Raw genomic sequence first — 12,006 nt, 5'->3', positions numbered from 1 at the left:
AGGACAAGGCCACAGACTCCAAAACTAGCTAGTCGTTTCAAAAGTATCTGATGGGATATGGTGTCAAATGCGGAGCTGAGGTCAAGAAGCACAAGAATTGATAAAAGTCCCATGTCAGCTGCCCGGAGAAGATCATTTGTGATTTTGACCAGGGCAGTTTCTGTGCTGTGTTTAGGACGAAACCCAGATTGAAACTGTACAAAAAGGTTATTTTTTGAAAGATGGGACTGGAGTTGGGAGGCAACTATCTTTTCAAGAACTTTAAATATGAAAGGAACATTTAAGATAGGCCGATATTGTTAAGGATATTTGGGTCTAAACCAGGTTTTTTCAGAATTGGAGTAATTGAGGCTGTTTTTAGTGAGAGGGGGACCGTGCCTGTAGTAAGGGAAGAGTTAACTATAGCAGTTATCATGGGGGAAATATGTGACAGACAGAACTTAACAAAGCTTGTAGGTATTGGATCTAAATGGCATGTGGAAGAATTAGATTTTGTTATAAGCTCCAAGATATTATTTTCAGCTTGTAAACTGTAATCTGAGAATAGGGTGGTTGGTAAGGGAATAGTGGAGAGTATATCATAGAGGAAGCAAGTTGCTTGTGGATTTTTTCAATTTTTTGAGTTGAAGAAATCCAAAAATGTTCAGCAGTATATAACAGAGAGGTTATGATAAGCGACATTTTCTGGTGGTGTAATTAGCCTTTTCATTGTAGAATAAAGAGCTCTAGTATTTTTCCTTCCTCTATTGATAATGTTAGAATAGTATACAGATTTGGCAGCATAGAAAGCATTTTTTTATTTTGATATATTATTTGAGTACATTTCCTTGTATACAACAAGACCCGTCTTTTTAGCTAGGCGCTCCAACTGTTAGTCTGTGGCTTTGAGCTGACAAAGTACAGATGTAAACCAGGGAGCAGTGCGAATAAATGAAACAATGATAAAGTGTATCAAAGGCAGAAGACAGAGCAGCATTATAATGGTCTACTAATTCTGATGGTGTGGTAGTGGAAGGAGAAACAGGCTGGGATTGCAATAAATATATAAGGGTCTCTGGGTTTACATGCTTGACATTATGAAATGAAATTACACACTGAACCTTTGATTTACTGAGAGGTAGGTTAACATCAAATGTGATCATTTTGTGATCTGAGATAGGTAATTCAGTAGGAATAAAATTGTGAGGTATGATATCAGAGCAGCAAACTAAGTTTAAAATATGACCCTTGTTATGAGTTGAAAAATTGAACTATTGAATTAAATTAAAACAGTCAAGGATTTCATTAAAATCATTTGTCAGTGAATCATCCGGCACGTAAAAGTGTATGTTAAAATCACCCATGAGGATGGCATTAGTAGACATTGTACACAAAGTTGTTAAAACAGTAGAAAGTTCTGTAATAAAAACACTTGATAGTTTAGGAGGTCTATATAAAACAACAGTTATAACAGGTGAAGGTCTGCAGAGTTTGCCACCTAACAGTTCAAATGATGGATACGCTGGAAGAGGTATCGGTGATAATTTTAAGTCTTTACGGTTTATTATTGCGAGACCGCCTCCCCTCCCTGAAGAGCAGGATTTGGAGATGCAGACAAACTCTGGAGGGAGTGCTTGATTTGGACAAAAATAATTGCCTGGTTGCTGCCAAGTCTCCGTAAGACATAAACCATTCATCTTAGTGTCTATGATAAAATCACTAATCAGCAGAGCTTAGTTAGAGATAGATCGAGTATTAAATAATCCAAACTTCAAAGCGTCTATGGACGTACTGTATATTCCAGTGATTTTACCAAAGGAATCAGCACATTATGATTAGCACATGGCTCAAAAATACGTGGACAAGTGTATCCTTCATACCAAAGTGAAGGAATAGACCCGCCGCTACTCCTGCTGAGGCAAAAACGACGACAAGAGCCCAGTGAAGGTACTTTGGTCGTCGGACAATGCCACGGTGCAGCAGAAGATCAGTAGGCAATTCATAGTTTATTCGAAGTCGATACAGTGCATCTGGTGAATATTTTAGTTTTGAAGATGTGACTGCATTAGATAGCAAAGTAGACCTGATAATCCATGACAACCAATTGAGGTTTATCATAGTAGATTTCCAGAAATCACCCAAGCAAATTCCAGATTGGAAGCAAAGCAATGTACCCCTTGTGTACCTACTCAGCCCAATTAAAATAACACGTTCACCAGTAGACCGTCACCACTGGGATTTCTGCAAGTACTCAGCAATTGACAAGGGGCAGTTTCAACCACCTATTCATCAAAGCTAGTTACTTGAGCAGAGAATCAGTGAGAAAGTTTCCACTTACCCACACAGGTTGCAGCCTGCAAAGAACAGTTCTATGAGGGCTCGTGTTAAGGCCGAAGGAGGCAAGGGATGCAAATGTGTGTTATCAGTTTTTAATGCAGTGCAAAGGAAGATCCGATGCAAAAGGCAAAAAACGAGTACAAAACTACTAGATTAAGTACACAAACAGAGCACTGGCAAGCAGCGGTAGACAGAAACGCCAGCGTTCACTTCTGGTTCCGGAAGCCTTCTAAATTTTAGCTAGGGGTGCATGGCGTACTGGTACTTAAAAAGCACTGAAAAACCTAATTTTGGAAACAGTACCGTACTAGCATTTTGGGAATTTCAGAGCCAGAAGTAACAGTGGCTTTGAAATACATTGTGCTTAGCTTGTCATTTTTCTGCCCTGCGACACGTTGTAGACTCTGCAGGGGACAACCCTCCACCCACCTTTTCAGTGTACAAAGGCAGTGTTTCTTAAATCATGGGTCACAAATGTTTGTGATAGTTTGCCACAATATTGTGTATTTAAATTACAAAAGCTTATCCAAATTCTAATTCTGTGCTTAGTGATATGCTTGCCGCTATTTATTGTACTTTTTATGTTGCAGTATGGGAAACAATGCCCATTGATGCATCATGGAGAACTTTTCTTGTTTGTGGTATGGAAATTAGTAAGTGTTCCTCAACTCCAATCTCAAAACCTATTATAAAGTCAGTCTAAGATGACTGACAGCAGAGAGGCATATAAGGAACTGACAGATAAGCTTGTGAGGTGAATAGACTATAAAATAGATTGAAATGTCAAATGAGAACGGGTGTGGGAAAAGGATGTGACTATTTTTTGGGTGTTACGAAGGCCGAATGATTTGGGTGGGAATAGATCTGTTAAGCTTGGGTCACAGAGTTGCACGAGAGACAGGAAGGCGAGACCAGATTTCCAAGATAAATAACTTTATTGTTGAGCATGCAGTATCAGTTTCAAGGCTTTATTCCAAATACAAGCTTTTTCTTCAGCTCCAAATACGAGTAGCAATGAAGGCATGCATCCTGCTTTAGCTCCCTTCGCCAGTTTTAAAGAATACAAAGCCCTCTTCCTCGAGCGGGATCAGCAGTTGAGAAACACTGGCTGGTGCAGACACAGTCTAAAGAAGACACGAAAGGAGAGAAAGCAAAAGGCCAGGTGCGAACCCAGACATCATGTGAGAAGCATATTACATGGTAAGCATGCAGCTGATCCCTTAGAGGATAAGATAAGAGTATGCTTGTTTCCCATTTAAATACTGTCTAAGAGGGAGTTTTTGAAGAGCACCTGTGTTAGTTGGTCATTGGTTTACTGTTTAAGGGAGTGTCTGTATGCAAAGCTGCCACTGTCCGAGACAGCAAAGACGTGGCGACATCGGTCACAATATATATAGTGCTGTGCTAGTGTTGTACTCAAGATGCACTTTAATTGGGAATGAAGAAACTCCTCTGGCTTTTTGCATGTTCACTGATACGGCATACGTTGAATCCAAATCTGCAGCAGAGCTGCAAAAAACATTTTGCATTAATGTTCCTTGGCGAGGAAGAATTCCCTCTTATCACACTGTATGAAAGTGGTCTGATACATATCCATCAACTGGTATTGTGAAGGATGTGTTTGTTAGACCACTGAGAACTTGTAAGAACACCCGAAAATATTTAGATAAGCAGAAGATGCTCAGCAAGATGTCAGCTGGTAATGTTAAATATTTCAAACTGGTCTCAAGTCTTTAGCAACATTTACTCCATCACCTATATTCAAGTGGAGGTAAACATCTGCATCAATGTATTAGTTTTTGAACTACTTCATTCCTTATCCAGCAACCATATGTCAAGTGATTAAGTTAAGTGACCTTTCTTACTATCATTTCAAAAATCCTCATATCATTGTGCTGCACCCCAAAAATTTCTTTCAGCTTTACTAAATCTTACACTAAGCCTTTCCATTTGTAATGATATATCTTGGGTATCTATTCATATTTTGAATGCAGTTGTTTTAGGATTACAGGTGCACCCTGTGTGGAGTGTGTTTCCTCCTGGTGCCTCAACTGTTCTTCCACAGTTCAAAGACATGACATGCTGGCTCCTGTGTGTGTCTCCCTCTGTTATGTTCACTCTGCGATAGAGTTGGCATCCTGACCAGGGATTGTTCATGCCTTGTGCTCTGTGCTTGCTGGGATAGGCACTAGCTGCCACAAGATCCTGCTCAGGATAAGCAGGTTTGGATGGATAGAGTACTGTTTTAACAGTATGTTTGTTTTCCACTTTTTTTCTTTTAGTAATTTTCATGTGAGAAATACTCCTGAAAGGAAACAAAAATTAACTTTTTATTTTTTGGCCATTGTTATCTGTCACTTTATGACTCCCCTGTTATGATAATCCTCTTCTCGGGTCTCAGTATGATACTGATTTTCTTTTTTGTGTCCTCAGATTAAAAAGTTTAAAGAACCCCTGCACTAGAGCAAGGCAGTGTGGGACAATCCGCCTAAACCAGTTGTTTTTTTTTTTTAAGTGAGGTTGACAATATATGATACGGGGCTTTACAAAATAACTTTGTAAAGTTTGGTAAGTAAATATCATGAATGCTTGGTGTACTAATGGGCTGGTTATTCTCTTCTTCTTTTTTATCTCGGTTTCACATATTAAAGAAGTGTTAAATAACATATAAACATTCCAGACAGCACGGCATGGTGTCAACAGACACTATTTTCCAACAGGCAATCAAAACCTGACTTGCTGCAGTGCTCTGCCCTGAGTTTCAGGTTTTGAAAGGAAAATACAATAATCTAGAAAACTGACCTTTTTAACACATGCTGAGACCCCTGACACCAAGCATGAGCATGAAACTTACATTTGTGCCAGTCACTCCCATAATGAATCCCTTTAAAATGATTGTGAAGCTTTGCATTTGTCATTGTATACTGCTGTCAGTCACATTAGTGTCTATCACTTGTGACATGGCTTTGCTCAGTCTCACTAAAGCTAGGGGGTTGGTAATACTTAAGTAATGAATAGATTCTTGGGTCAAACATCAACATCATCAAGTGAAAATTAGTCAGCTTATAGCTAAAAAAGGAAAATATAACTTTAATAACGTAGAGTTTGACTTGTGACTCCTTATTCTCAGTACTAACTGCTATCAAGACAAAATACAGGGCATGTTTGCATGTGGAGAAAGATTTTAAAGATTCACTGTTATCCATCACTTACAGAATTGATAAACTATACAGTCTGAGAGAAGCACACCCATCCTCGTAATTTACCAGTTCTAAATCTAAACAATATGAAAAAGCGTGGTACCTTCAAGTGTTCTATGTATTTTTTGATAATGCATGATATGTTTGGTGTTTTCCTATAAAGGGGTCGTAATTTTTTTTCCTCTTCCTTCAAAGAGGTCCATGATCTGATAAAGTTTGAGAACCCCTGCCCCATTTTTACAGTAGTTGCAGTGAATAAAAATAATTCCTAAATACATGTAAAAACATATATTTAAAATGGTAATGCAACATATAGCACATTTATTAGTTTTCATTGTGAAATGTGTAGACTCACAGTGCTCAAGTTTGTATATAAGATGGATGAGCAATGATGTTCTGTCTTCTGATGTCAAGGCTCAAAAAGAAGCATTACCAGGGAAGAAAGATATTAATTACTGCTTTAAAGGAATGCTCCTCCCAGTAATTTCAGAGAGAACCCTTAATCTTGTGTTCTTATGGAGAAAAAAGGTAACAAAATTACTGATATCCTATTGGTCAGTAGGTAAAGTATTACCTACCAATCCACCCCAAAATGTCATCCATCCATCCATTTTCCAACCCGCTGAATCCGAACACAGGGTCACGGGGGTCTGCTGGAGCCAATCCCAGCCAACACAGGGCACAAGGCAGGGAACCAATCCTGGGCAGGGTGCCAACCCACCGCAGGACACACACAAACACACCCACACACTAAGCACACACTAGGGCTAATTTAGAATCGCCAAGCCTTTTAGCACTGAGCTATCATTACAACAGAGCTATGCATCTGTCAGTTTCACATCTGTAAATATTTTTAAAAAAAAAGATGTCCTTACTGTAGCATCAAAGGGGGGATAAAAGGGTCATATTTTAAATATTGTAAATCATTTATGTTTAACAAAAATCTAATTATAAAGAAATAAATTACAGATAAAATTATCTTTAAAATGCAATAATGTGTAATGATACTGCAGCAGGCACAGAACGCTTTGACAGCAAAAGCACGGTGCGCACTAGGCCAAGGTATCAAAGGACCCCCACCCTAACCCATTCTGCTGCCTCTACTTCATGCAGTGACCTTAAGTAAAGGTACTTCATTTTGGCTCACTGTGTACTAATTTTAAAAGCAGCTCAATTCAGCCTGTCCACTTTAGAATGGTTCGTTAGCATCTTCCTCCTCATCATTGTAATACTTGAATTTAAAACATTAAATGTTTCCCTGAATCAGCATAAATTTATTTTAGCACTATTAGAAAGTCAAATTAAAATAGCCCTGCAAATAACAATGCTTCACTGGTGGTGGTGTTTAAATTGTAGTTATAAAAAATGTTTGTTCTAAATATTCGTTTGCCTTAAATGTGCTATAGTGCATCCACAAATTCAAGAATCGAGTAGAATGCTTTCTCTTTCACAGTACAACTTCCTTACACAGAATACTTGTCTGTTTGATATCCTAATAATATTTTTGGAAAAGTAGTAAATGTAATTTGATTATGATGTCATAATGTGAGCAACTATCTTTAGAAACTGAAATGCATATTATAAGGAGGGAGCTGGAGAAAAATGTTGTAGCTTGTGTTTTGATAAAAGGAGCCAGTGCAAACTGTAAGAGAGGGAATGCGGATATACAGCACTTACCTGCAAGGATTTAGACAGGTCACCACTGATAAAATCTATTGCCCTTGGTCTGCTGTATTCAGTGGGTATTGGGGACAGTGAGACTGGTGGTGTTAACCTCTGACTTTAGGTAAGGTGAGAAGCAGAGCTGGTGATATAAATGTGTACGCAGTAGTGGATGCGTGTGTTTGGAGCTGCATGGAAATACCTGTGGAAAAAATGGACAGTAGCATCATTGAAAGATGGCTAATGAAGGAAACTGCAGACTACACAAGCCCCGCAAAAACCCCATGCTCCCATAAGTATCTATATTCTCCCTATTGCAAATTTACTTCAGATAATTAGGTTGGTTATGATGAACTAAAATTCCAGAATGTATCAACTTCGTGAACTTGCTGTATTTTGAAAACTTGTTTGAATCTACAGTTATTGCATTAAATGTTTAGGAATTAGTTATTGGTGTGGCATTTGAACTCAATATAACTGAATCCTCCTCTATCTTCAGATCGCTAATCAGTAATGAATACATAAGAAGGGTCAGATTGGATAAGTCAAGTGGAGAATTTTTTTTTTTTTTTTTTTTTTTTTTTTTAACTAAAGTAGTTTTTGTTAGAAAAAGTTAAAGGACCAATTAGGGATGATGTTTTTGCTGGGCATAATAGTAGGCATTTTGAACTTAAAATATGGAAATATTCATTCTTGAACTGCACATATGAAAGTGAATTAACAAGATAGGGACTGAGTTTTTTTAAAAAAAAAACAAAAAAAAAAACATACTGTTCATGATGTTTCTTACATGTCATCTTTGCACTAACATGACTTCTGACATCTTTACGGTATTCGTTTTTCTTCTTGGCACCCTGGTTCTGATTTTAAGTACTAACTTTTAATTTGTACTTTACCTATATGTATCATTTAGAGTTTTTAATTTATCAACATTATTAACACTACTGTCTACCAAGGGACCTCTTTCTATCACCAGTCCCCATTCACTCACTCTTTGTTTCTGTTGATACCTCTGTTGTGACAAATGAGAATTCCAAGAAGCTCTCCCATAACAATTTTTGATAGAGGCTGAGTCTTTCAGAAAATCTGAAAACAGTCTTATATTTTATAGTAGTCTAGTAGAACCTTTATTTATACAAGCTGCTTAGCAGGGCTCAATTTTATGCAGGTACACTTTTTTTTTATAACAATCTCTGCTTTTTAAATTTTTACTTTGTTCTTTTTTTACAGTAGATCTTAGTCTGGCTGGGTGTTACCCAAATAAATATTTCTAATCAGTCAAAAGAAAGCCATTGTTGATATGTGGAAGAAAATACTGGCCCAGTGACCAAAACAAAATCCTCATTAGTCACACAGAGACCTTTTGAAGCCCTCCAATAATGGCATGTCACTAACTCGAAGCACCACCCCTCAACATCTCATTGCGACTCCCACACATCCATTCCTAATTACCTTTTTCTGGTCCATCTCATTGCATCTCTCCAGCCACCCCCCACCCCCATTATCGACATTGTGTTCTTGTTTCCATGCAGGATTCGGAGAGTTCAGAAGTGCCACCGAACCAGCAACTTTCCAAACCTGATCCTGACCCTCATCGCACTTGGGTATTGTCACTCTCTAGTCTGTCTGTATGTGTGTGTTCTTGTGTGAAAGCCCCCATCCAACTTATTGTGTTTCAAACATACATATACATAAAAACACATGCATATTAATGAACTCAGAATATCTCGCCATTGTAAAGAAAGCATCACAAGCTTATATCAGTGTTTGTTTTATTTTCTGTGATAGTTGAGCCATACTGATCACTTTAAGTGTTTATCTCAGATGAGTTTCAAATCACTAATAAATAAGACAGTGTAAGATTAATTTCCATGTATTTGGTTCCCCGGATCAGCTGTTCCTACCATGTGCACCCTTGACATGAATTGCCGATCATCTGATTACAGCATGTGTTGGGATCGTAGCCTTCAATATGTATCCCAAGTATTTTTAAAGATATCCTCATGAATCTGAGGTGTGTGCACATCCATTGTTCTGGTACTATGAACACGTGCCAAGGTTGATCTCTAGAAGTAAGGCTGACTGTATACCCATTCCCATCTTTCTAGAAAACCCTTTCCTTTTTACTAATACTAAATCTTGCTTTTATTTTTGTCTCTCTTACAGCCTGAACCCACAGAAGAAGATATTGAAAAGAATCCTGAACTGAAGAAACTGCAGATTTATGGAGCTGGACCCAAAATGATGGGTTTGGGACTTGTTCCAAGAGACAAGGCAATGAGAAAGAAAGGTATGGCACTCAAAGTGCACCGGTTAGGTTGATAGCACCATGTTTCGGGGGACAGAGTTGCTTTAAGTAAACCTATAGACCCAATCAAGCAGTGAACTCTTTAGTATGACATTCCTAAAGGATTGTTTATTTAAAATATACATTTTTCATCCGACTCCTCAGATGAACTGCCACAGACTGTCATTGTGAAAGATAGCATATCAATAAAAGAAGAGCCTTTGTCACCAGGAGGACACGATAATGCTGATAAGGACACTTTAACTGATCAGCATGATGCAGAAGTGAAGTCTGAGAGCCCAAGCCAGGAGCCCTGCACTAAGATGACAATGCGGCTTCGGCGATACAATAACAGTTCACAATTTGTGAGTAGCTCAGATATGCTTATTCTTGTTTGTGTATTGAATGACCTGTTTGTAAATATTCTATATGTTTTAATTAATATCATTCAACTGCAGTATTTTAATATACAATTACTTTTGGGGATGCAAATGATCTTAAGTTTTTTGCAACTGTTAAGTCTTTTTATTATTTCCCTAAATTTAGGCTAATTGTTAAATCAATAACATCCGGCCATACCATTTAAAAATGTTTCTATCCCCGTAAGATTCATAACTCATAGGTACTGGGAATTGCTTTTATTTTGACCAGCTAACTTTGTCATAAAAAATATGCCATAGCATTACAAATAAACTGAGTAAGGAAACCTGCACTCATGGCATTGTATTGTAGCATTTAGGGTTGCAGCTAACAGCTCTTCTGCTAATCGATTAGTTGGCTGGTTATTACCTTAAATATTTGTTAGGGAATTTTAAGAAAATTGAATGTTTGATGAAAAAGTGCAAGCATTTATTATTCCATAGTGATTTTTTTTTTCTTGCACATGTAATACTGTTAAGCAGAGCATAAGTGTAAAGTAAAATTATATTTGCCAAAAAATGCACAGCAACTCGTCTCGATACTTTAAAAGCTGACAAAAAAGGGTGAAAGTACAAGGCTGAAACCATTGTTAAGTGTCAGTAAAGGTTGCCTACAGTGTAAGGTTGCTTTTATCCGCAACCTGGCAGTAAAGACAATGAGTTGTCCTTGTTGTCAAAATAAACTCTGCAAAGGAAGTTTTGCGTATTGTTAATGACTCTAACTTTACACTGTCAAGAGGGTGCTTCCAGATTACCCCAGGCTTGAATGACATAGGAGTCATCATTAGTCCTATATGTTTTCATGTGCTCGCTGTTGTGTTTCTGTATCAAGTCAGCGCATTTTTACAGACATTATCAGGCACAGATTTCTTAAATGATGTGAAGATTAAATTACTCCATACTTGAGGGCTATTTGGTCTTCAACCTTCCACCCTATTTACATCTTATGTCTGTGCTGAATCTCAGAATGTTACTCTTGGCCACTGAAGTGATGTATGTAATGTGGAACAAGGCAACTAATTGATGACAATTGACAGTTATTTTTATCATTAATTGTTATCAGTTTTACAATTTACATAACATTTCTATTATTATTAAAGTTATTAAGCAGTTCGCATACGTTTGCAATCTGAGATTTTTCTTCTTTTTTTGCATATAACAAAGACGTATGCTTTGCATTTGCCATTCCAACAGATTGCACATCACAAACAACACTGCAATCTTTTTTTCGTGTCTGCAGTTTCTATAGGAGGGTGACAATGAGTTAAATTCCAATGGATGTTTTTCAAATGTTGACAAGCAATAAGCAAAAGGAATCAATGAAAACTACAGAAAACAAAAACTGCAAAAAAAAAAAAAACAGTACGAGGAAAGTTCGAAGAAAGATTTTTTTACAATGTTTCTGTTTGGGGATCGTTGTGCAAACGTGCACAACTGAGCTGCGACCACAGATCTAACTTATCTGTGGATGATTCGTTCAAGCATTTCAAGGTCACTTCGTTATAATGAAAGCATCTGTTGAATGTACTTCGTAGTAACGTGATTTCTATAGACTCGTGTCATATGGGGAAACTGTCGGGACCATAAAAATACTTTGTTGTAATACTCTCTCACCTCGGTCTCTCTCCTCTCTCTGCGCCGCTGCAAAGCCCCGCCCGCCAAGCGTTCGGAAAAGTCTGAGTGAGTCGCCGTTGCCGGCAGTTCTCTCGCGGCTCGGGTGTCAGACGGCTGCGGACCGGTAGTGGGCCGCAGACCGGGGGTTGGGGACCCCTGATCTAAAGGACCTGTTTTATAAAAAGAAGAGGGCCTTTAAGGATGGTTAATAGGGACTGTCTGAGGAGTGTGCAGGGTGAACTGAAGGTGAGAATTAAGGAGGGCGGGGAGCAGTCTTCAGAAGAGTAAGTTTAAAGTGGTATGGAATGGGATGAGGGTAATGACTGGGTACAAACTGCCCTAACTTCAGCAAGATGAATTAACTTGAAGGAGGTCAAATGAGTTGAACACCTTCTTTTAATAGGCTTGATGGTGGGACACTTGCAAATACATCTCCCAGTAAACCTCCACTCAATACCCTTTCTCTGTGCCCTTCACAATTTTCTGATAACTACCACCTCCCATTGTC

General features: G+C 38.1%; 1 protein-coding gene across 3 annotated transcripts in view; it reads left to right on the top strand.

The window, feature by feature from the left end:
* kdm5c (lysine (K)-specific demethylase 5C) overlaps positions 1-12,006 on the top strand; it is a 132,662-nt gene that overhangs the window by 50,902 nt on the left and 69,754 nt on the right. For 2 of the 3 annotated variants that reach the window (XM_028813373.2, XM_028813374.2), the window contains exons 7-9: positions 8,711-8,782; positions 9,345-9,468; positions 9,631-9,830. In XM_028813373.2, coding sequence (XP_028669206.1) covers positions 8,711-8,782; positions 9,345-9,468; positions 9,631-9,830 — 396 coding nt within the window. The remainder of the gene's footprint in view (positions 1-8,710; positions 8,783-9,344; positions 9,469-9,630; positions 9,831-12,006) is intronic. The other variant, XM_028813375.2, reaches the window with a different exon arrangement.

The sequence above is a fragment of the Erpetoichthys calabaricus genome, chromosome 11 (genome assembly GCF_900747795.2).
Source record: "Erpetoichthys calabaricus chromosome 11, fErpCal1.3, whole genome shotgun sequence".
Taxonomy (NCBI): Eukaryota; Metazoa; Chordata; class Cladistia; order Polypteriformes; family Polypteridae; genus Erpetoichthys; species Erpetoichthys calabaricus.
This window is presented reverse-complemented; position numbering and strand designations above follow the sequence as displayed.